General features: G+C 34.2%; 6 protein-coding genes across 10 annotated transcripts; 2 read left to right on the top strand and 4 right to left on the bottom strand.

Moving 5' to 3' along the window:
- Window positions 1–3,215: 3,215 nt before the first annotated feature.
- On the bottom strand, window positions 3,216–5,641 carry LOC104755441 (aminomethyltransferase, mitochondrial). The gene is made up of 4 exons (XM_010477822.3): window positions 5,237–5,641; window positions 4,303–4,875; window positions 4,080–4,198; window positions 3,216–3,941 (listed from the first exon to the last, which is right to left on the bottom strand). The coding sequence occupies exons 2-4, from the start codon at window positions 4,861–4,863 to the stop codon at window positions 3,395–3,397; spliced, it is 1,227 nt and encodes a 408-aa protein (XP_010476124.1). The 5' UTR covers window positions 4,864–4,875; window positions 5,237–5,641; the 3' UTR covers window positions 3,216–3,394.
- A 701-nt stretch (window positions 5,642–6,342) lies between these two features.
- LOC104755440 (uncharacterized) lies at window positions 6,343–6,871 on the bottom strand. The gene has a single exon (XM_010477821.2). The coding sequence runs from the start codon at window positions 6,817–6,819 to the stop codon at window positions 6,487–6,489; it is 333 nt and encodes a 110-aa protein (XP_010476123.1). The 5' UTR covers window positions 6,820–6,871; the 3' UTR covers window positions 6,343–6,486.
- A 1,354-nt stretch (window positions 6,872–8,225) lies between these two features.
- On the bottom strand, window positions 8,226–11,109 carry LOC104755439 (lactoylglutathione lyase GLX1). Of its 4 annotated transcripts, none has more exons than XM_010477820.3 (9): window positions 10,482–11,109; window positions 9,873–9,977; window positions 9,653–9,777; window positions 9,492–9,556; window positions 9,191–9,403; window positions 9,067–9,114; window positions 8,864–8,971; window positions 8,608–8,760; window positions 8,226–8,493 (listed from the first exon to the last, which is right to left on the bottom strand). In XM_010477820.3, exons 2-9 carry the CDS (start codon window positions 9,971–9,973, stop codon window positions 8,452–8,454), a joined length of 855 nt encoding a protein of 284 aa, XP_010476122.1. In that variant the 5' UTR covers window positions 9,974–9,977; window positions 10,482–11,109; the 3' UTR covers window positions 8,226–8,451. The 4 variants fall into 4 exon arrangements, with proteins under 4 accessions (XP_010476122.1, XP_010476121.1, XP_019095326.1 ...); XM_010477819.3 differs by having other exon boundaries at window positions 9,873–10,118; window positions 10,482–10,810; XM_019239781.2 differs by having other exon boundaries at window positions 10,363–10,527.
- A 2,215-nt stretch (window positions 11,110–13,324) lies between these two features.
- On the top strand, window positions 13,325–16,529 carry LOC104755438 (glucan endo-1,3-beta-glucosidase 1). Its single transcript, XM_019239651.2, has 4 exons — window positions 13,325–13,717; window positions 13,942–15,252; window positions 15,913–15,940; window positions 16,054–16,529. The coding sequence occupies exons 1-4, from the start codon at window positions 13,645–13,647 to the stop codon at window positions 16,196–16,198; spliced, it is 1,557 nt and encodes a 518-aa protein (XP_019095196.1). The 5' UTR covers window positions 13,325–13,644; the 3' UTR covers window positions 16,199–16,529.
- A 134-nt stretch (window positions 16,530–16,663) lies between these two features.
- On the top strand, window positions 16,664–18,822 carry LOC104755437 (uncharacterized). The gene is made up of 4 exons (XM_010477816.3): window positions 16,664–17,185; window positions 17,440–17,588; window positions 17,685–17,795; window positions 17,890–18,822. The coding sequence occupies exons 1-4, from the start codon at window positions 16,690–16,692 to the stop codon at window positions 18,472–18,474; spliced, it is 1,341 nt and encodes a 446-aa protein (XP_010476118.1). The 5' UTR covers window positions 16,664–16,689; the 3' UTR covers window positions 18,475–18,822.
- On the bottom strand, window positions 18,794–22,923 carry LOC104755435 (arogenate dehydratase/prephenate dehydratase 1, chloroplastic). Of its 2 annotated transcripts, none has more exons than XR_015586518.1 (11): window positions 22,352–22,899; window positions 20,812–20,879; window positions 20,631–20,723; window positions 20,341–20,541; window positions 20,178–20,258; window positions 19,979–20,070; window positions 19,760–19,837; window positions 19,590–19,679; window positions 19,436–19,503; window positions 19,273–19,354; window positions 18,794–19,183 (listed from the first exon to the last, which is right to left on the bottom strand). XR_015586518.1 is itself a non-coding variant. In XM_010477815.3 (11 exons), the coding sequence occupies exons 1-11, from the start codon at window positions 22,632–22,634 to the stop codon at window positions 19,127–19,129; spliced, it is 1,197 nt and encodes a 398-aa protein (XP_010476117.1). In that variant the 5' UTR covers window positions 22,635–22,923; the 3' UTR covers window positions 18,794–19,126. The 2 variants fall into 2 exon arrangements, 1 of the variants encoding a protein (XP_010476117.1); XM_010477815.3 differs by having other exon boundaries at window positions 19,979–20,074; window positions 22,352–22,923.
- Between the last annotated feature and the right edge of the window lie 2,235 nt (window positions 22,924–25,158).

Below are 25,158 nucleotides of genomic sequence, written 5' to 3'. Positions count from 1 at the left end.
ACAGGAAAACCTTCCAAGGAAAAAGGCAAACTCAACAATTTCCTTTTCCTCAAGGAAACAGAAACAGTATCTCTCTATACACTTAAGCGGATCTAGTTTTTCTCATCGAAGAGGTCGGAAAAGCATGTACACTCATGTGATAGAATCTTCAGAGTAATGATAGAGATGTGATACAAAAAAAAAGAGTCAGAGAGAGTTATGCTTAACAGGTGACGGCATAAACCGAGGTGATCCGTGTCCTTCACGAATGCTACTATGGTTGATACAAGTTCATTGTGTTATATATTAGTTATTACTATCTCGTAAATGGAAACTTTAATACCATATGTAATTTACATGTTAACAAAAGAAAAGTAATATTCTATAATTACCATTTTCTATAGAGTTACGGTCTTTCTTGCAAAAAAATTCCTCTAAAAATTTACCCCAACTTGAAAAAATGCAATGCAGCTAGGTTTCAAAGACTTGTGCATCACCAATCGCTTAGAGTAAGGTTAAACTTGTGCATCAAAATATGCATAAATAGAATCATTCAACATATATTATAATGGCAAAATCGGTTACGTATGTTACTTTTTTGTCAAAAAGTCAATCTTTATTCTTGTAAATAAAGAACATATTTTCAATATACATCAAAACAATGTTGTTTAATTAACATTACAATTTTTTTAAAAGTAATTCATGTTTTTTTATATATATACTAGAATTTGTACCCGCGCACGCGCGTGATTTTAATTTAAAATATTTCTTATCAATAGAAATTGTTGAGCTCAAATATAATCATTCTACTTTTGAGTATAAACCTATATAAATACTAAACTTATTTTACTCAGTGATATACAACATATATATTTTTGAAGATAATATTTCTTTGTTATACCTATTTGCGATTTTACGTGGGATTTTATTCAAATTTTTTATCAATAAGAATCATTGAATAAATATATAATTTGAAGATTAAAAGATAAATCTATATAAATGCCGTATTTATTTTACTAATCTATATATAACATATATTGTCTAGTGTCATAATAATATTGTCGACAATCTTCTAACCTTTTATCTATAAAAGAGTTCATTCCATATTCATATCCCATGAAAACATAATTTTAAAAGTTTTAACGTCAATATATCGTTGACTAAATTATGGAGACCATTTAAACATATCGATATCATATATTAAATGCGAATATACAAAATTTTATAAACAGTTTTAATGCTATGCCGCTACAATGAGGTTGTCCAAATGCAACATCTGCCATCATAAAATTTCCGAGTAAGTCAAGAAAGCTTAAATGATGAAATGTTTAAACCCCATAATGAATATCTATTCACTAATCCAAGTTACATATTTTTCTAAAATCTCATATGTTATTTGCAGATGTTAATTTTGTGATGCAACCCCAACTTCGTCTTTTCAAAAAAAAATATAGTGTACTTTAAATATGTTATTTTTGCCAATTTTTTTGGTTAAAAGCATTTGATAATATATATATATGTTTTATATCATGTTATAAAATTGTATCTTCAGTTGATAATATATCTTACGAGATATGCTACACAAATCACATGCCACTTTTTGTAACGGCTTACATATTATTTTTTCCATATTTCCTGACCATTGATTTTGTTTTTTTCGATAGATTATTTTTTATATTTTTTTTCATATTTTTCCAAAAAAAAAAGTGTGCCCTTTACAATGTCTTTATTTTAAAATTAAAGCTTTTAAGTTAAGTAATTAATTTTCTTTCTTATAAGTAAAATTTAATAATAAATCTTTATGGTATATGATTCTTCGATACTAATGTTTCACTTCAATTTTATTTTCATGTTTAGATTTTTGTAAATACAATTACATAACTTGTTTTTTACTCCACCATGCATTAAAATCTTGCTTACATTCTAAAACTCATTAATCCATTCTAATTTTGGAATATAATCATTTTTTGTTTTTATTTTACTTAATTCATTTTTAGATAGTTATTATTTTATTATTTACTAAAAATATATTATTGTTTATACTATTTTAAAATTTAATTAATTTTAATTAATTCATTTTTTATTTATTTTTTACTATTATTAATTATAAATAATAAATATATAATGAATGAATATTAAAATAGTATTTTTTATGTAAAAAAATAAAAATTGATTAGGTGGATGATGATGTGGAGGAAGGAGAAGTGAGCAAAGTTAACTTTTTATATATATATATATATGATGGAGACTTATTTTTCAGATTGAGATTAATTTAGTGTTTTTTTATTATTAGTTAGAGGTGTGTTTTTTTATTATTAGTTAGAGGTTTTTTTTTACATTTCCAAGGTTGTAACTTTCTTAAAGACAGTCTTGTGATTCTTATTTAATCTTTGATAAAGGTTGTACATTTGGTTACCTTTGGTATGGTTCTTTTGAGAGATTTCTAAAACAGATATTGTCTCTGTTTAGCTTCAGAATAGAAGATACGAAGAAGAAGAGATCCTACGAGACAAACAGGTACTTTCATTTTTCTTCTCTATTCATTAATTTTTTAAAATGGAAATGATGATCATGATCTACAATGTTATCACCTATACATAAATCATTTTAAGAATACAAAACACGTCAAAACTAATAATGTTTACAAATATTAGTTAAAACACTTAACTGTCACATTGTTATTCAACTTTATTGTTAATTGTCTAAAATGTTGACAATTAAGTTTTTGATTCATATTAGTTTTAATGCTGAATGATAATGTGACAAAGTTTTAAATTGACTGAAACTAATGATAGTGTTAATTACTTTTGAACATAAATTGCTCAATAAGTACTTACTCAAAAAAAAAAAAGAGTAAAAGTAAATGCAAAACCAAACACATTTTTGGTAAAAATCACATACGAATATCAAAGTTACTCACTCTCAAACGATAGAATGATGGGGCGGACCCAGCAAAAATTATTGAATCGAACCCCAACCTCGAGCATATTTCACCTTGTTCTCATGCCATTGTGCTATTTAGCCTTTTTTCATAGTGTAATTTTTTTTGATATTTCAATATTACTGGTGGCAACTGCCACCACAAACCACAACGTAGGTCCGCCGCCTGTAGACTTACTCGGAATACGGGTTATAAATCAAACTCTTTGTCTATTTTCTTTTAAATAAATATGCAACTGTAGACTTACTAATTAGCTCCCCCTCTCGAGGAACAACATCAACAGCAACTAAGATAATTTTAGAGATGTTCAAATCTGTAAACACATTCATAATTTGGTCTTTTACATGTGTTAAATTTATTTCAATAGAAATGAAATAAGCAATGCCCTCTTGGCAAGATATCATACATTTTCAGGCCAAATCAGAATAAAAGAAAAACAGAAGTCATTTAGCAAAAGGACGAAGAAGACACATATCATGTTGGCTTGTAGTATTTGGTGGCCACAAACGGCATCTTTGTGATGTTGCCTTCATATGGTTTCCCACGAACCAAGATCTTGACTTTAGTCCCGGTCTTGTGCTGACCTGACTTCACATACCCCATGGCTATGTTCTTCTTCAGGTTCGGGCTAAACCCTCCACTTGTGATCTCTCCAATCTTGTTCCCACTCTCATCATGAACCTCGCTATGCGACCTTGCTGGTGGTCCTGAGGAGAAAAAACCGACCCTTCTGATTGTAGGTCCGTCTTTAAGCTGTTGGAGAATCACATCCGCGCCAAGAAATCCACCTTCGGCTCTTCTACGCTTCCCTATGGCCCATGTGAGCCCAGCTTCAACAGGAGAAATGTGCTGCTCCATGTCATTTCCATATAGACAAAGTCCTGCTTCTAACCTGAGACTGTCTCTTGCTCCTAGACCCGTAAGCCTTATCTTACCCTCGGATTTCTCCAAGATTGCTTTTGCTAGATCCACTGCGTGCTCAGATGGAACCGAAATCTCAAACCCATCTTCCCCTGTATACCTGGAAACCAAAACAGACCCAATCATTACCTATGTGAGCTTCAGAACTCTTACTCATGAGCTATTGTCTACTTGAACCAAGAAACAAGTATATGTTACAGCATCTGACTCAAAGCGATAGTGAGACATGAGATTATACCCGGTCCTGGTAAGGAAACATGTGGAACCATTAATGTCCAGAATCTGGAATTGCCCAAAGTAAAGCTTGCTCAAGTCTTCTTTAGTCAGATGTTGAAGCACCGGAGCAGCCAAAGGACCCTACATCACAAGGTTCACAATCGCAATGTACTGTAACTACGAGTACACAGCAACAACAGAACAACAAATGGAACAATCTTTTAGTTCAAAAGTAACAGCCAAACCTGAAGGGCGAGAAGAGATCTCTCGTCATGGATATGCCACGAGACATCACCTCCTTTGGATTTGAAAGCTTTCATATGTTCTTCAATGTGAGCCAAATCCTTATCCCTACAACCAGCATTCACTACCAAATAGATATGGTCATCTGTCACTTTGGTAATCACAGAGTCATCAATGGCACCTCCTTTCTCGTTCGTGAACACGGTCAAGCTCCCAGTTCCAGGAGCCAAACCAGCCACATCAGCAACCACAAGCGTCTCAAGAAAAGGAACGCAATCTTTACCCTTAAGACTCAAACCACACATATGTGCAACATCAAACAAACTCCCATTTTGCCTGCAGTTAACCGTTGAGTCAATGATGGAATCTTTGTACTGAATTGGCATACTCCAACCAGCAAAAGGAACCATCTTTCCGCCGTGGGCGACATGGAAGTCATAAAGAGCAGTCTTTTTCAGGTCGGCTTCAGATGCAAAGTAGCGGCGTGACACAACCTTCTTGTCGGTTTGAGCAAGACGACGTGTTATGGATTGCCCTAGCTGCCATAGACTACCACCTCTCATCTTCTCCTCAAGCTACATAAAAAAAATTGATCCAAGAACACTCAAAATCCATAAAAATTACATTTTCAAATTCAGTGAATTGACATTGACAAACTCTTAAACTATGAATGAATGAGATTCATGTAACACAGACCACAGGCATAAAGAGAACATTTTTAAAATCTAGAAATCATCAACTAATAAGATTCAGATTCATTATATAACATCTGAAACAATCTGGGAAATCAATAATCGCAATTAGATCGAACTCTTATCTTCACAAAGAAGATGAAGAAGAACAAATCATAAACAAATGTTGTCTGCGATCAATATAGTTAACGATTCTAGGAATAGAAACACAAAAAAAATGAAACGGGTAGTGTAGAAATCTTACAAAGATTGAGACTTTGCCACTGGAGGAGCTTCGTCCAGTTCCAGATTCCCTGATACTACTATGTAAGTGTTAACTGATGGTTTTGTTGGAAGTAAATAAATGAAATAAATATTGGTATCAATTGCAAAAGGGACTTTATATATATTTTTTCTAGGATTAAAAATATTTAAAATCGAATTAAAAAATATTTAATACTTAAATAAAAATAGAGATTTGTGAATAGAAAAAAATGGGAGGACAAAAGATGGGGTTGGTGGTGGTGGAGTGATCTGATCATCAGCCAAACGAAGAAAAGGCCAAAGCAACCGCATCCCCATTGAGTGGTAAGTATTCTTCTATCTTTATCTTCTTCTTTTTATTTTTTTTTTTATTTTATATCAAAAAATTATATTTCTGATCAAAATTTTGGAGTTGTTTAGACGTTTTTCTATGTTAGCATTTTTATCATATTATTATTCCAAAAAGAATTCAGGATTTTAATATGAATATGGACTCAAATTAAATAACACTTCTTGTCATGGTTTGACTAAGTTATCATGTATTTCAAGAAACATTTAAACCAAATTTTAGAATCAACTACTATGGAAATATGATGCAATATCAAGCTGCTTTTTATAATTTTGTATTGCTTATACGTATGTGACTTAGCATTATGTTTATTTGCGATCTTGTGTTCCCTGCAACCAGCAATCATGTGATCATTGGCATTTCAATCTATTTTCTTTGGTTTTCATGATTTTTGGTAAGAATCTCATATCTTAAATAATATATGAACTGGGAGCTAATAAGAAAATTTTGCAATTTTCTTTAGTTTGAGTTTTTGGTCCTTGCAACCCTTCGTTGGCCATATTGTCAAACCTTTATTTCCAATAATATTCCAATCATATGTTTTAGTTCTTGTAGCTATGGTGTGACGATATATTTCCTGATGAACTTATGGGATTTTTTTTCTTTCTTCAATAAATAAGGAAAAAAACAAGTAATGCCAGTAAGAGAAACGTTGCACAGTTGCACCATTTAATCATAATTATCAACTGGCGTACGTTACACAAAATACGATTACTATAGCATTACCGCTAGCTAGCTAGTAGCTAAGACGTTTTTGATTCAAATATTGAAGCTTAAATAAAAGTTGAAATCCGAAGATTGAAGGTAAGCTCTAAATTTATTAAGACAATGAAAGTGACTTAATTAGTATAATAAGCTGAGAAATTAATGAGCTCCTCACACACACTTGACAGTTTACACGTTCAAGGAAGGCCACCACCACTACCGAGTCCGCCACCGGCTCCCCCGCCGAAACCGCCTCCACCGAGGAGTCCGTCACCACCACCACCAAACCCACCACCGCCCCCTCCACCTCCACCTAACCCTAGTCCAGCTCCGGCACCAATCCCAAGCCCACCAAGACCAGCTCCACTACCAAGGCCAAGCCCTAGGCCACTACCGCTATCGCCGCCTCCGAGGAAAGATTTATCATCCTTGAATTGGGTATCACCGGACATAAGTTTCCTAGCACCGACATTGGCACAAACAAGTGCAATGAAGAGAAGCACAAGAAAGTGAGTAAATGTGCCTTTCATGTTTTGCTTTTATGGTCAAGATTCTTTTTGTTTATGGTGAATCACAGAGTTGTGTTACAAGCCTATATATAGGCAGTTATGAATACACACACACACATATGTAATGTTTGTGTGCAATAAATGCATATAAATTTGGATCTATGACAACCTATGTATGAGTACAATGTAGCGTATATAAATTAGTCTGCTGAACATGTCCAACAAATGTATTTGTATACAACGAGATTTAACGTAGCATCAATCGACTTTATAGAATCTTGTAAAGTAAAATCGTCGTAATGCATGGAAACGTTATCTTAAGCAATATAGATATTTTATCAAACTTTCAGTACAATTGATCTCTTTATACGATAATCATATGTTTTGGGAATCAATGGGAAATCAATGGATTGACTTATATCTCTCATATATTAGTGTTAGTAATAGTATCATTTCACAGTCCATGTGAGATTCCTAACAATCCTTAATTCCTAATATATGGATGTGATCATCATCCCTAGCTCATATATAAACATAACATACATTCTTAAACATTTGTTTTTGGTAATACACATTCTTAAACAATTCTTGTCCAGTAGTTTCATCCTATTGTCATAATCAGTTATCTAATTGTTGCAAGATGCAAACATGTTACCGGATGTTAAAAATGTGTGAATCGAGATGCCGTGATGGTTAGGTAAATAAGAACATAAAAAGACCCACAACCCAACCGTTCTTTTATTTGATAATTTAATTGGGCGAGGCCAAAAGAAATACCACTATACTACTTTTGCGACCTATGAAGATCAGATCCGCTCTAAACCTAAACTATAAACCGAATGACGTTAAGTTTAATTGGTTCTCTTTTAACCGACTGGATTCATATAAACTGATCGAACTTCTGCAGCATCAGTATTCATCAGCATGTAAATGTAGCAAGTGAAAAATAAAGATATATGGTTAAAATTTTTAGTTACGTAGTGGGTAGGGCTCTATATGGAATGTGTATCATAAATGGCTTTCAAAATTCGAATGATAGTTGTAGTACAAAGTGGGTGGATCCATACTCCATTAATATAGCCAACTAATTTGATCTCCTTATCTTTTTGCGGTAGTGGCTGAGTTTTCATGTGACTACATATATTGAAAACGTATGTTGTTACATATTGAATACAAACACATATTGTATCCAAACTGTTATTTTACTCGATCCTAATATAGTTACTACTTATCAACATTCAAACTAACAGTTTTGTTAGGTTGTAGTTGGCTAAGAAGGTTGTTTAGTTCAGTCGATGCATAAAACACACTCTTGTACAGAGTTTAATTTCACTGAAATTTTTATCTAATGCTGCATATAGTTAGCCGGATTTGATAGAAGAGAAAACCGATTTGGTACGGAAAATCATATTCTACTAAACCGTCCATACCGAAAAAACCACCAAAACCTCTCAAGGTGGTGGAAACATTTTTATTCAGGGACCATATGTAGAGTAAAGCTCAAAGACAAAAAGGAACCAGAGCACACATAAACACGACACAAACTAAACCACACTCCTCTTATTTTAGATCAAACACTAAGTCTTACTTTTATTTTACGATCACAATTTTATTATAATGGTTTCGTGATCTCGACCAACATCATCGCTCTCCTCATTCCAGTTCCTTCAGAAAATCTTTGTTGTCTACTAGTACCTGTCATTTTAAACAACCAAACCTTTTAAACACTAAATCTAAGTTCCAAGGTTCCACCGTTTAGAAATGGAATCTTCGGTACAAAATCACTATATTTTTTAATGGATTACTAACCGTTTTCCAGCCATCTGGATCGAGGAATGAGACAATCTTGGTGCCAATTCCAGGAACGGGTCCAGGTTCTCTAGTGATCTTTCCTCCTAGCTCTTGGTTGACTATCTTCACAACCTCACCGCTCTTGTACACATCATCGGTGCCTATTGCAATCTGTTTTATCACATTTAACCATTTAATTATCAAAGAAATGAACACGAACCGGTTTTAATGACATCAGAAACAGTAGCAACAAAGGCATGTTTAGAGTCAAGACCTGTGCATATGCATTGCCCTTTGTGTACTCAGTCACATCGTAGTTGTAGGTCAGCTCCAAAACAATGGATTCGTATTCTTCAGCATATCCCATCATACCAATGGTGTACTGTTCATCCAACAACAACAAGACTAAGTAAGTCACAATGTAGCTCAAAAAGGTAAATTATGTCTACATTACAATGACTGATTACAGTACTTCACCTTGTATTCAGGTCTCTCAATCTTTCTCAAGAGTCTCATCCCGAGGGCCTGCAGGGAATTAGAAGTCAAGTTAACACTACTAATGAATATATAGACATAAAACCAAACCTATTCACTGCATTACCTTTTCATAGAATTTGATGGCGCGGTCGAGATCACCAACACGAAGCATAACTTGACAAAGTGGTTCAGGAGTTGGACCTCTCTGGATGAGCTCAAAAGTGTAACCATCAGGGTCCTTCACAAACGCAATGATGCTGTTTCCACCTTTGACCGGACCAGGCTCCCTAGTGACATTTCCACCCTTGGCACGGACGCTCTCAACAATTTTGGAAACCTAAAAAAAGAGTGTTAATCCATCTCTCCCCTTCACACTCAGGTGCTGATTGATTCGTGATATCCAAATACGAAGTAGGAAGACTTACATCTTGAGTTGAAATAGCAAAATGCCCAAATCCAGTTCCAATATCATATGAGCTAACTCCATAATCTGCAAAACAAAGAAATGAATATGAATCAATGAATTTTGAAAGATATGAATATGAAAGAATGCTAACAGGGAACAGAGAGTGAAAGAGGGACATACTATAAGTCAGCTCCACAACAAAGCTGGATGTTTCAGGTCCAAAACCCATAAAAGCATTAGAATACTTCTCATCAGGGATATCTCTTTTCCTCAACAGCTTCATACCAAAGCAGTCAGTGTAAAACCTGGTGAGAAGTAAACAACATCATCAGATACTCCAGTCACATCAAAAACGAAGTATCATAATGGTATCACAGCGGAAAGAGATAAAATGACATACTGAATGGTGCGATCAAGATCACCAACGCGGTAAACAACATGGAGAAAACGACGGTTATCCTTCTTAGGCCAATCCATCACGTCAGAAGAAGCCTCAGCCATATTTCTAAAAACAAAACTTGATTCAGCTGCTATCATTGAAACAAAGTGTACACTACAAATCGACACAAAATAGTGACACAGCCTCAACATGGAAGCGCAAGGAATCTCATTCATGTTCCCACCCCCCCTAAAAACTTGCTCTCTCCTGATATAAAACACAGTTAAATCCTATAAAAACATATCACTAATCTCAACAACACCATATTGCATTTACAACCCTAAAAGATCTCAACTTTACATACCCAATGAATCGACTAACACGAATCAATCGCTATAAACAAAAAAAAAAAAAGAGGAAATCAATGATCATTGTATAACACAAAGATTAATTAAGAAAAAACAAAACATAGATTCACGAATCATATTTGAAATCAGATCCGGAAACACACCGGATTGATAGAACGAAACTGATCGGTGGAATCAAAAGATACAGACTTTAAAAATCAAAACTTTAGAACGGGTTTAGAGATCATCATCTGCAACAACAATAAAACAAAACAAAACTCACCTGGGAAGAAGATGTACGGAACGGAAAAAACTAAGCCACTCGATTCACTCAAGTGTGTTGGCAAAATCGTAACTTTAAATAGAGTTTGAAGGTGATGGATGATGATGACACAACAGATTGCCGACAATGTTTCTGGTACTGCCCGTGATATAGCGTGAACATCACAGACGCATTACAACCGAGGGATGAGTGTATTATTGTGATAAGATGGTGAGCGACGGTTACGGTTATAATCTAACAGCCCTGTTATGGAACGACGCGTGGCCGCGTGAAACAGGTGTGTTTTAAAACATGCTCTGTACTTGTTGTGTGTTTTCGACAGTCGACACAGACTCAGCATAGAGATGGAATCATGATTCAAGTAGAGAGTCGTGTTTCATGTGATCTTTGTACATTTGCCCAACGCCAAGTCCTACCAAGACATTAGACAAGACACACAAAAAAAAGAGATATTTTAGAATACCTCATATATTATCAATAAGCTTTTTTTTTTGTTTTTTTTTTTTGTGATTCTTTGTGTGTGTGGTCTCTCTCTGTGCCTTGCCCGAGCATCGAACTTGTCATGCGTTGCACTGTTAGTACCGTCGCTGACCACTCGAGCTACAAGAGCTAGGCAACACACATACGCACAAAAATAATTTAACTTAAAATGAAAACAAGAAAGCCACATTATTTATCTAAGTTAGGTGTATTTATTTTAGTTTGGTAATGTGTTTGGTCTTTTTTGTCTGAGACGTTCATGAATCATCATGACATTATTATGATTGTTATTGTTACCGAATACCGAGGCCCCATCATTCGGTGAAATGGGTCTTAGCCCATTTAGAAAGTATTTTTTTTACTTTGTATAATACACATTTGTAGTGATTTTTTTTGTATACAAAAGTTTACATACGATAGAAAATTAATATTTGAAGTTTTGATCAATTTCTTATTTATGAAATATCATAAGCTTCATATTTTTTTAGTTTTGATTTTTGAAATATAGTCATTGTTCATTGTTCTTTTCGGCACTATCATAAAGAAAGAAGAAGGCTTCTTTATGCATAAAAAGTGAATTAGAAAGTTGTCTTCAAAATTGAATTCTCAATTCTGAACCATTGCCTAACTACATTATTTTGTTTTTACACTTGTGTTTTAAGGTAGTGGTCTCTTTCTCTAGGCCAAAGTCAACATTGAATGACAAGTGTATTTTTTTAATCCAATTAGTAACACAAAATAGTTAGAAATAAGAAACATAGATTGACACCATAAACTTTTCGTCATTTTTATGATTGATAATCATCAAACGACATTTCTCTTTACACAAAGGTAACACAAAATATTACAAAACAAACTCTTTGTGTATTTTCTTTTAAATATATATGTAACTGTAGATTTAATTATTGCTAGACACAGACAAAAAAGTGTCATGGTTCATTGATTTTTACTATTTTTATCTGATTTTTTATTTTATCTTTAGTTTTCAGAATCTGTTAAATAATATAGCCGTTTTCTTTTCTTTCATATCGTCTCCACCCACATCATTGAACATTATTACGTTCAACTATAACTGTGAATACATTATTCCATATAGCATGTTGTTACTTTCAAATTTGTTCCAAGTTGAGGTTTGTTTTGGTTTAGTTTAGTTAGATAAGAATATAACTGTTTTCTTCGTATTATTAAGTTTTAAGGCCCGCGATTACGATGATATTCAACATCTTGTAAATGATTTAGAATAAAGAAGCTTGTGGCTGTAGAAATTGAATTAGTTACTTTCTATTTTTCTATATCTAAAGATTTAGTTACCATTTTTTTCTGTTGTAATGAAAATTTGCTTGTTTATATTATTATTAAGGAGATGAGCATATGTATATTATATAGTTTAGTATGATTTCACGATTCAAGAAAATGTTTATTACTATTTGAAATATGTAATTTATACCTAAAAGCTACAACGAAGGAATCTGATTAAGATGCCTTAACTTTTTAAACTCCATAAAACGTTCCTCTTTTTCTGAGTTTTTGTTTGTTTGTTTCTACTTTTATCATAAGAGTTGCATATGGATCTCTATGTTAATATGTTTGTATGAACCAAAATTATTTTGTCGGGTGCTTCTTTTGTTTTTTTGCTTTCTCGTTACCCTTGCTCGACAAGAACTTTACAGAGTAGCTAGAAACTCTATAAAAGTGATATATGTAGAAAGAGAAAAATGTATTCATTTTGTCTACAACATGATTTCTCTTTCAGTTTAAAACAGTTACTATATTTTAGTTGATGCTAAAAGATTTAAGCTAACTCGATTGGTTCATCTCTTTTCACAATTCCGAGGACTTCATCCTTTTTTGGTAACCTTTTCTACTATTTAGTTATCTAACTATTGGTTGAGATGATAAAATCAAAATGTGTTAATCAACAAATAAATAAAATGGGCCACCGTCTTGTAAGTTTATTCAACGAAATAATAGGTTGTGTAATTGTATTCTCTTTTTCTCAACTTGTAATTCAATGTTTTTGATGGAAATATCTCAATGACCAAAAAAAAAAAATACACATAGAAAACTCCTAAAACAAATAGAGTGATTCCATAAAAGGGCATTGTTATCTTCTTCACATTTTGTCCACTTTTATAACATGTGGATGTGGTCAACACCAACATTCCATAGCCAATATTAAAATCAAAAATATTATTTTCGAGTACTTTTTTTTAATCTGTGTGTACAAACAATTCATCTTTATTTTAATTTGTTTTCTTACAAAATTTTTGAGAGAAAAAAATAAATAAATAATAATAAACAAATTAAAATGTACCAAAATCTATTAAAGATTACATATAGTGATGTCTAGCTGGCGCTTTATCAGACCTCAAGGGTATTACAGTAAATTCACATTTGGTCTGATGCAAAAGAAACCAGTTTGTGTGGGGAGGAGCGAGCAGAGTCGGTTCACGTGGAAGCTCAGAGTCATAAATCTTTTTCCTTCATCAGCCTAAACCCCCCCCCCCCCCCCCCCCCCAAAATGTTGTCTAATCTCTCTTCTTCTTCTCCGTTCCTCTTTAGGTTATCTCAACCATACAGCAACAAATCTACCAGAAGATAATGCAAGAACCTCTAGCAGCCGACTCTGAATCTGAAGGGGAAGAGTTTTTGCACAATCACTTCAAGCTCAAGCTCCTCTTCAATGGCTGTCTCTAACATGTCTTCCACCTTTCCTCTTCTCTTCTTCTTCTTCTCCACTCTTCTTTTGATTTCTGGTAAGTTTCCTAAAAATCACATTTTTTCAGTTCTAAATTCCCCCAAATTAACGAATTTTATATATTTTATATTTTCATTAGAGTTAACACTTGGCTAAAGATTGCATTTTTATATATATATCGAATCCAAATCTAGACAAAACTGTTTTAACTGATTTCTTAGTTTATAGTTAAACATCATTGCCAAAGTTTCGATTTTTAACTAGCTTCGTCTTGCTTTATAGGTACAGCGAGTTCGTCGTCTTTATCTCACAATGTTAAGGTTCAGGAACAAGACAAAGATCCCTTTGTTGGTTTCAACATCGGCACCGATGTCACTAATCTCCTCTCACCGACGGAACTGGTCAAATTCCTACAAACTCAGAAAGTAAACCACGTCAGATTATACGACGCTGATCCAGAACTGCTCAAAGCATTGGCTAAAACCAAGATACGGGTTATAATCAGTGTACCAAACAACCAGCTTCTCGCAATTGGATCTTCCAACAGTACAGCTGCGTCTTGGATTGGTCGAAACGTGGTTGCTTATTACCCTGAGACGTTTATCACAGCTATCTCTGTTGGAGATGAGGTTTTAACTACCGTGCCTTCTTCAGCTCCTTTGCTTTTACCTGCGATTGAGTCTTTGTACAATGCTCTCGTTGCTTCTAATCTCCACACTCAAATCAAAGTCTCTACGCCTCACGCAGCTTCCATCATGCTTGACACTTTTCCGCCTTCTCAAGCTTACTTTAACCAGACTTGGCATTCCATTATGCTTCCGTTGCTTCAGTTCTTGTCCAAAACTGGTTCTCCTTTGATGATGAATCTGTATCCTTACTATGTCTATATGCAGAACAAAGGCGTGGTTCCGCTTGATAACTGTTTGTTCGAGCCCTTGACGCCGAGTAAAGAAATGGTTGATCCAAACACTTTGTTGCATTACACTAATGTGCTTGATGCTATGGTGGATTCTGCTTATGTCTCGATGAAAAACTTGAATGTGACTGATGTGGTTGTGCTTGTGACCGAGAGTGGTTGGCCTTCGAGAGGTGATTCGAAAGAGCCATATGCTACTATCGATAATGCTGATACGTATAACTCCAATTTGATCAAGCATATATTTGATAGATCTGGTACTCCTTTGCATCCTGAGATGACCCCAAGTGTCTACATTTATGAGCTGTTTAACGAGGATTTGAGGTCTCCTCCTATTAGTGAAGCTAGCTGGGGATTGTTCTATGGGAACTCTACGCCTGTTTATTTGCTTCATGTATCTGGAAGTGGAACATTCTTAGCAAATGATACAACAAACCAGACTTACTGCATTGCTATGGATGGTGTGGATGCAAAGACTCTTCAAGCTGCATTGGATTGGTCTTGTGGACCTGGGAGAGCTAATTGTAGTGAGATTCAACCTGGGGAGAGTTGTTATCAGCCGAATAACGTGAAGGGACATGCTTCGTTTGCTTTTAATAGTTATTATCAGAAGGAAGGAAGAGCTTCTGGTTCATGTGACTTCAAAGGTGTGGCAATGATCACTACTACAGACCCAAGTAAGCTTTTTTCTTCTTCTTCTTCCTTTTCTTCATTTCGTGTTACGGTTTACAGTTTGAAGATCTATAGTAGAAGACTTATGACAATCAAGAAACACCATCTGAATTTGTTAAGAGTTTAGATCCTAAGTTGGAAGAGTCTGATCTGGTCTTGTGCCAAAATGTAGAGTCTTAGTAATTACTTATATGCTGAATTTTGTGTGACTTGGGTGACATTGAAGCTTTTCCATTCTCAATTCGGTTCCTAATCGCTGTAAGCAAGTAACACGTCCTAGACCAGTGTTAACCAGATTTTGTAGCCAATATATAGAAGCTAGTTCTCAAAGAAGGTTCTGGTGTTTATGAATCTCGAATTATGGTTGTAAATCACCTTCAGTAAAGCTTGTTTGTTTTTGGGAATCCGAAGGAATAAACTAGCGATCATATGGTCTTGGAAAACGTACTAGCCTTGCTTGTACCTTCTCATCCATATTCAACTCTTTTCTTCTTCATGTTTATTACTTTGGTTCATAAGCAGGCAATAACAATAAAAGTTTTGTCAAGATCATAGCCTTGTTGTGTAAATCTGTAAATGGTGTTAACTAGATCTAAAAGTCTTTCTCCTTTTTCGTGTCTTTCATTATAAAAGTTTCTAAACTAGGAAGATGCGTATGTTTTCAGGTCATGGAAGCTGCATTTTCCCGGGAAGGTATGAAAGTTTTTCTGTATAACAAACTAATTCCTTGTGAAAACTCATTATCTTTACTTTTAGAGGTGGTGATACATTTAAAAGCTTTCGTTAATCAATGAGCTTTTGTGCAGCAAGAAGGTCGGAAATAGGACACAGACAGTGGTGAATTCAACTCAAGTCGCTGCTGGTGAAGCTACCTCAAGGAGTCTCTCAAGAGGCTTCTACGTCAGTATCATGATTCTTGTAACATCTTCTATGTTGCTACCATTTTGGTGATTTATCATTTTTCCACGGTGAGTTACAAGTATTTTAACTCCATTGAAGCCCATTTTGATCCCATGACGCGAAACAGACTCGAACTCCAACGCCATACTACTACCAACCAGGTCATAAGAGGCAACACCACTGGCCTATGAAGGTGTCGGCAGAGTTACAGTTTTAGGTCTTAAAACATTTTATTATATTGTAGTTTCTTATTTTATTCGTAGACCATTTTAGTCTCTTGTATTCTTGTTTGTGGCTATAAAATTTTGTATAAAATCGTGTCTTCCTTGAACGTCGTCATCGACATTGTTTTACTGTATGTTGTTTGTATTCCTCTTTCCAATTACGGTTTGATTCGGTTAGTTTCGGTTTGATTACGGTTCACCATTTAAACTTTAAAGTTGAGAACCAATCGAAACGGCGCCGTATTACACGGATAGCCGTTAAGAGGAAACCTAAGCGACAAAAGCCAAAATCGGAAAAGGGGAATTAGGGTTAAATAAATGTCAAAAACTCGATTTTTCAGAATTCTCACAACTCTACCAATGTCGTCATCGTCTTCTTCGACCTCTTGGTCCTGCAACAAATGTACTTTCCTCAATTCTCCTTCTCAGAAACTCAATTGCATGATCTGTTTGACTCCCGTATCTCTCCCTTCTTCTTCGTCTCCTTCACTCGCTATTTCCACGAACGATGAAGCGAAGTGGGCTTGCAAGGCTTGTACTTTCTTGAACACGTACAAGAACTCAATCTGCGACGTATGTGGAACGCGATCGCCAACGTCTTCTCTACTGGGCTTTGACGAATTGACTGATTCGGGTCTCGATAGTAGTAGTAACCCTGATTCTTCCGTCGGCTCTGTTTTCTTTCCTCTTCGGCGGTGTAGCAACAAACGTAAGGATATGGATGATGACGTCGTAGAGGTTGATGGTGGTTCTGTTGTTCGTTCTGAATCGCAGGGTATTGTGAAGAAGAAGAACAAAGAAATTGAAACGAAAGGTCAGTTCTTTTTGTACTCCCTAGGGTTTTAGAGTTCTGTGTGATTATGTATGGCTCATACCTTGTTTATTAGTTTAATAGACTAGTCTCTTTGTTACTGTGTGGTTTGTGTTTCATACAAAATTGGGTTGAGGTTGGTTTCTGATTGCTCCTAAAATTGTGTAAGGTTTTGGTTTCTACTCGTTCAGCTTAATGGTTGCTTTCTATTGTTCGTTGATGCATAAGTACTTTGTTTGTCACTTTTGTTTTTGTAGGGGAAGCTTCTGAATCAGGAACACCTTTATCTTGTTTAAAGATCTTGAGCTACAATGTTTGGTTCCGTGAAGACCTTGAGTTGAATCTAAGGATGAGAGCTATCGGTCAGATTATTCAGCTTCATTCTCCTCATCTCATATGTTTTCAGGTCATTATTTTACATTTTACCACTGAGTGATGTCTATCTGCAAAGTTTAAAAGTAGTTCAGCTTTCTGACAAACGGGTTTTTGTGAGGTCTTATAGGAAGTCACTCCTGCGATCTATAATATTTTCCGCAAGTCGAACTGGTGGAAAGCGTATTCTTGTTCTGTCTCAGTTGATGTGGCTGATTCGAGAGTCTACTACTGCATGCTGGTAAAAGACTCTGCCCCGCTTCTATGAGGCTCTTAGCGTTTAAGCTTAGATATTTCCTGTGATTTTGTAACTGACGCTTATGGGTAATTTGCAGTTGAGCAAGCTAGGCGTGAAATCATTCAGCAACAAAAGCTTTGGGAACTCGATGATGGGAAGAGAACTATCTATTGCAGAAGTTGAAGTTCCAGGGAGAAAGCCACTTGTGTTTGCAACTAGCCATCTCGAGAGTCCGTCTCCAGCTCCTCCAAAGTGGGACCAAATGTTCAGTCGAGAACGCGTTGAACAAGCCAAAGAGGCAATCGAGATTCTTGGAGCTCATACCAACGTGATATTCGGGGGAGACATGAACTGGGACGACAAGCTAGATGGTAAATTTCCTTTGCTAGACAAATGGGTCGATGCTTGGGAGGTCTTGAAACCAGGTGATTTGGGTTTTACATACGACACAAAAGCAAACCCAATGTTGTCTGCCAACCGAGCATTGCGGAAACGGTTAGACCGGATTTTGTGTCGTCTGGATGATTACAAGCTTGGCGGAATTGAGATGGTTGGGAAAGAGGCGATTCCTGAAATATCATATGTGAAAGAGAAGAAAGTGAGGGGTGATATGAAGATGTTAGAGCTTCCAGTGTTGCCTAGCGATCATTTCGGTCTTCTTTTAACCCTTTCGCCAAAATGAGGTCAAACTACTCAGAGCTCGAAGTTTGGTTTTCTCTAGTAGAAATTTTGTGACTATGGTTAAAACTGTATGAAACACCAAGATTGGTGTGTAGGGTTTATCCATTTCGAACTGATGTTAAACGGCATCTTGGTTTTAGGTTTTTTTTTTTTTTTTTTTTTTTTTTTTTTTTTTTTTGGGGTATGGGAAAGTCCTTATTTCCTGATTGGAAGTGAAAGATCAGATCAGTCTTACTGATTAACGATGCCCCACCTTTTGTAATGAGGATTAAGAAACTAATCACAAATCAAGATGATCCTCACCTTTTGTAATGATCATATGGTAATCACAAGTTTGATTGATTAACAATGCCCCACCTTTTGTAATGAGGATTAAGAAACAGGTATCGGAGATTTTTTTTTCATACAACAAATTATTCACTGATATTAACAGAGAAAACCTGTTTAATGTACAAAGCATGTTCTTAACAAAAGCTAGATCAACTGTTTCTGTCTCAGCAATAAGGAGTTTGGAGCTAAACTTCTAAGATGAGGAAATGGTGAAAAAAGAGTCTTTCGGTATACCAAAGCCACAAACCTTGTTCTTCTGTTTGGATATATTCACATGGTTCTGCACGGTATGGTAACATGAAATCAATAGGAGATTTGCTCGATTATCTGACTAGATCCATTGGATAACACCCCAGGATGCGGATGAAACTTGCGAATTCCTGCAAAACAAAAAGGTAAGTTCTTTAGAATTGGTGAGCCTTAAGACCTGCTATAAAATAAAAGCTCTGGTGTTCGCGAGTACTGGGACCTGTAGATGGCCAAGAGCATGCTGAGCACGTGTTTCAGCCATGGAAGCTTCAAAATCAATGTAGAATAAGTAATCAAAGTACCTGTCATCATCACAAAACAAAATCACTCAACTACTTCTCAAAAAAGATGTGTGCATGTTTGTGTGTTAGAAAACTACTTACTTAGCGCTTCCATTGTTAGAACCATCAACTACTCTTAACGGTCTTTTTCTCTGCGGACGACTTTCTATCTAAAAGAGAGCAAAAGCTACGTCATATGTTCCTATTTGCTGAAGAAGTTACTGATAACAGGGTCCAACTTTTCCTTGGAGCTTACCTTAGATAAACTAATGCTTCTTAAAGCAAAAACAGCCAAGGCCTTGAACAGCACACCAGGACCTTCTTCTAACGAGAACACGATACTTGTCTGAGATAAACATAAGAGCATTACTATTGGGAACTATAAGTTTAAGCCAATTTAGTTAGTATATAAGAATATGTGATTACCTTATATGGTCGATCTGTTCTTGGAATCATAGGCTCTCTCGCAAGTATTAGAAAGCGGGTCACATTGTTAGCATCATCCTGAAAACCGTCGAAAAATATTAACGTAGAGATAATGGATAGTCGATATGTCACATTCCTTCTCTGTCATAAATCATTCCATTTGATACATTCTCAAAGGAAACAAATCTATCAATTAAGTAGAAGATGGAGACTAGTTACTTGTATATTCTCGGCAAGAATATCTAGGCCATATATATTTGCAGCCCGTACACTCGCAATTGCTCCTACATCGCTCTTGCCGCTTGAAGAAACTGTCTGAAGAAACGCTTGATGTTTAATTATTTCACCGGGGTAAAAACTAATTACGTAAAATCTTTTATGTGAACTGAACTAAGAATAAAGTCGTTATCGCTGTCACCTGAGCAGCAGTGGCAGTGTCTTCTGCAGAAATTCTCTGTATGCCTAAATTGTTAAGTGAATTCACACACTGATCAAGTGCCTGGAGAGAAAGAAAAATGAATAAACAGTATTCAAAATGAGTGAAGTTGAAGCGAGTCTGAAGGTAATGGGTGCAAAAGAACCTGAGGATGGCTTAGAACACATTTAATCTCTTCTATTTTAACACCAGGCACTCCTAAGAGACAATGATTCACAGGCAATTGGACTTCTTGGACAATGTGAAGCCTATGACGAAGAAGCAAATCATAATTACGGTGGATACTACCACCTACCGAATTCTCGATCGGTAACACTGCTTTATCCACCAACCACAGCTCAACAGCCTAAGAATCAGTCATATGAAAACATAGTAAAGCACCAAACCTTTTTTGTGTGGGAATGAATATATTAGAAGTGGTAGATAAATCAAAACCTGGAACGCAGCTTCAAACTGTTCACATGGTACGGTTTCACAATTTGGATATGCTTTTAGTGCTGCTGTCTCACTATATGCACCTGGTATGCCCTGCAATTGTAGAGTGTGTGTAAACACAAGCAACTTAAAGAACGAGGAACACAAATTTGCAGTTAGGTAAGGAAATTTAATATTTCACCTGAAATGAAATTCGCACTTTTGAATCATCACTGGCAGAAGAGTAAAGACTGTTTGCAGTTAGTGGTTCTGTAATCAAATTTAGATGTTAGGGCTTGCAACAGGGAGAGATTAAAAAGTAATATGATCGATAATAACGAAGATATGACAGACAATGCACTGGAGTTTCATAATACTTCTGGGATTGGAAAGTAAGTTTCTCACTCAAAATAGATTGAGAACATATGTCCCTATGGCACGATACAAATGACAATGATTCATCCCTTTATGAGAGAGACTACATGAAAAGCAAGACTGAATCTCAAACATCAAGTGCAGCTACTAATATGGAAAAGGGAAACCAGTATTAACAAAACATGTGGTACCCTCCATTTTCAGTGCAGACAGTAAGCCCTATGTTGTGATGTAAATGACAATGATTGATCCTTTTATGAGATAACATGACAAGAATGGACAAATCTGAAACATCAAATGCAGCTACTAATATGTTAAAAAGTACTTAGTATTAACAAAAACATATCGAGTATGTCCATTTCCAAAACAGATCACTATACGTGTAGCTACTAATGATTGATCTACCGAAGAGACTACACGACAAGAAAGATCGAATCTGAAACATCAATGCAGCTACTAATATGGAAAACAGATTTTAGTATTACCAAAACATATCCAGTACTTTCCTTTTCAAACAGATCGATATACGTGTAGCAAATTCTATGCTGCAGTACAAAGGACATTGATTGATCTATCTATGAGACTACACGACAAGAAAGATCAAATGCAGCTACTAATCTGGAAAAAGAAACCAGTAATAACAAACATATCGCGTACTCCACTCTCAATGCAGATTGATACACTTGAAGGAATAAAGAATCTAGCATCAACAAAACATATCTAGTGCTCCATTTTCTATAAACAATGTTGGGAGGAATTAAAGCATCTTAGATCAGTTCACATATAACAAAGCCTAAAGTTGCAATGCAAATGATAATGATATTGATCCATTACACTACAAGAAAGATCGAATCTTAACATCAAATGTAGATGGTAAACAGAAGGAATCTAACGTCAAAAGACATTTGCCATTATTGGAATCAAGAAAGTGCCGAAACATTAGTCAGGTCAGTGCATAATTTAGTACTCATTTCAGTGTATACACTATAACAGCCAAAACAACTGTTAAATTCAGTAATCTAGAGAACTAAAGTTCAGAGGACTTTCATAGAGTTGTATTCACATATGAACAGAAACAAGCAACGATGCAAAGGACATGGTCATTGTTATCTCTTCAGACGTGGTCAAGGCTATTGGTAAAGAATGCGAAACAAAGATGAATGATCGACAACATCTCTGAGCATGTAACTGCTTTCTCATCTACTTAAACAAAGAGGATCCTTCAAAATCAAATTCAGCTAAAAAGAAGCCCCTAAATATACAATTTTTGAATTCGATGAACGCATAACACACAACAAACCAATCAGCATTTCCATAAAAAACAACATGTTCCGATTAAACTGAGAGAAAGGGGAAGGAGAACTCACTAGGAAGCATACTCAAGTCTCTATGAAAAGTAACAGATTCAGTCTCCCGAGTCAGACCCATTTCACCAGAGGAAGACTTTTTCAGCTCACGGCCATAAGGAATCTCGCCTTCAATGGCAGTGACTAGAGCTCTCTGAGAAGCTGAGGAGGAAGAAGAGCAAACCCAGAGGCAGAAACGACGGCGTTTAGCTTCGAATTCGGAATGACCCACCAGAGAAGAACGATGATGATGAGTCGTTTGAGGACAAACCCAAATGGGAAAACCACAACACCTCAGAGCCATACCACAAAACCAAAAGTGAAGAGATTTGTTTGTTGTTGTGTTCAGAGGAGTAATAATAAAGAAGGGGCAATGTGAAAGAATTTAGGTCAACAGAAGTCTCAATGGGGCAAATGGATTTGGTAAGAAAGAATGGAGAGTCATGGAGATAACGTCAAAGTCACAACAAAAACAAAAAAAAAGTCTGGATTTTTTTTTTGGTTTTTCTGGAAGGTCTTTCAAAGGAAAGAGCAAACTCTATGAATGTATGAATACTCTCTTAAGACGGAAAGGTCCACAGACGTTTACTTATACTATATACTACACACACCATATATATATCATTTTTTTAATAATTGAATTACAAAAATAGTTTAGCCGACAAAAAGGAAATATATTTTTTTTTTTGTTTCTGTGAACAATAAATAGTTTTGATGATGCATGGATATTTTGTTGAAAAGTAAGTGGACTACTCTAATTTTGACTTTATTTCAAAGAATTTGGGTTTAAAAGAGTTCCTAAACTTTATCAAAATTATTAAGAAATGGTTATTCTATAAATTAATTAGATGAAAAAAATATAAATGAATAGTTTTCATCTTATTTATATTTTCTGTTGAGTGGATTAAAACTATTTGATATATAGTGAATTTAATAAAATATTTATATAAAACAAAAGAAGTAATTAGTTCTAATATTAGATGAATTGGTCATTTTCCCTTTCATGTTATTCATTTAATTTTTAAAAACAGCATGTTACATTCTTAATTATATGTTTAAATTCGGTTAGTTGGCAAATTGACATTTTTATCTAATAAGCGAACAAAAAAACACTTTATATAATATATAAAAATTGCTTTATAAACATTTTTCCCCAACTCGCTTTTCACGTTTGTCTAAGAAAATTGTTTGATATATTGTAAATTTATAAAATATTTTTTTGTAAAAATAAGTAATTAGCTCTAATATTAGATGAATTATAAATTTTACATTTTAGTACCATTTAAGATAATCTATTTTTCATCCAATTTTTTCATTTAAAAGTGACTAGCTTTTGCAATCTAAGAAAACTGTTTGATATATGGTGAACTTTATAATATATATTTTTTTTTTGTAAAAATAAGTAATTAGCTCTAGTATTAGATGAATCATCAATTTTACATTTTAGTACCATTTGAATAATCTATTTTTATCCATTTTTTTTTTCATTTAAAAGTGGCTGGCATTTTAAATTTAAGAAAACTGTTTGATATATGGTGAATTTTATAAAATATTTTTTTGTAAAAATAAGTAATTAGCTCTAATATTAGATGAATTATCAATTTTACATTTTAGTACCATTTGAGATAATCTATTTTTCATCCAATCTTTTTTTTATTTAAAAGTGGCTAGCATTTACAATCTAAGAAAACTGTTTGATACATGGTGAATTTTATAATATATTTTTTGATAAAAGAAGTAATTAGCTCTAATATTAGATAAATTATCAATTTTACATTTTAATACCATTTGAATAATCTATTTTTCATCCATTTTTTTTTTCATTTAAAAGTGGCTGGCATTTAAAATTTAAGAAAACTGTTTGATATATGGTGAATTTTATAAAATATTTTTTTTTTTGTAAAAATAACTAATTAGCTCTAGTATTAGATGAATTATCAATTTTACATTTTAGTACCGTTTGAGATAATCTATTTTTCATCCAATTTTTTTATCTAAAAGTGGCTAGCATTTACAATCTAAGTAAACTGTTTGATATATGGTGAATTTGATAATATATTTTTTTAAAAGAAGTAATTAGTTCTAATATTAGATGAATTATCAATTTTACATTTTAGTACCAGTTGAGATAATTTTGTTTTCTTCCAATTTTTTCGTCTAAAAGTGGCTAACATTTACAATCTTAGAAAACTGTTTGATATATGGTGAATTTTATAAACTATTTTTTTTAAAAAGAAGTAAGTAGCTCTAATATTAGATGAATTATCAATTTTACATTTTAATACCATTTGAATAATCTATTTTTCATATATTTTTTTTCATTTAAAAGTGGCTGGCATTTAAAATTTAAGAAAACTGTTTGAAATATGGTGAATTTTATAAAAATTTTTTTTTGTAAAAATAACTAATTAGCTCTAATATTAGATGAATTATTAATTTTACATTTTAGTACCGTTTGAGATAATCTATTTTTCATCCAATTTTTTCATCTAAAAGTGGCTAGCACAATCTAAGGAAACTGTTTGATATATGGTGAATTTGATAATATATTTTTTTAAAAAGAAGTAATTAGTTCTAATATTAGATGAATTATCAATTTTACATTTTAGTACTATTTGAGATAATCTTTTTTTGTTCCAATTTTTTCGTCTAAAAGTGGCTAGCATTTACAATCTTAGAAAACTGTTTGATATATGGTGAATTTTATAAACTATTTTTAAAAAAAAGAAGTAAGTAGCTCTAATATTAGATGGATTGTCAGTTTTACATTTTAGTACTATTTGCGTAAATTTTTTTTTGAGATAATCTATTTTCATCCATTTTTTTTT

Source organism: Camelina sativa, chromosome 17, assembly GCF_030686135.1.
Source record: "Camelina sativa cultivar CO46 ecotype springtype chromosome 17, ASM3068613v1".
Classification (NCBI taxonomy): Eukaryota; Viridiplantae; Streptophyta; class Magnoliopsida; order Brassicales; family Brassicaceae; genus Camelina; species Camelina sativa.
Note: the sequence above shows the minus strand (reverse complement) of the source record. Positions and strands in the feature narration are given on the sequence as shown.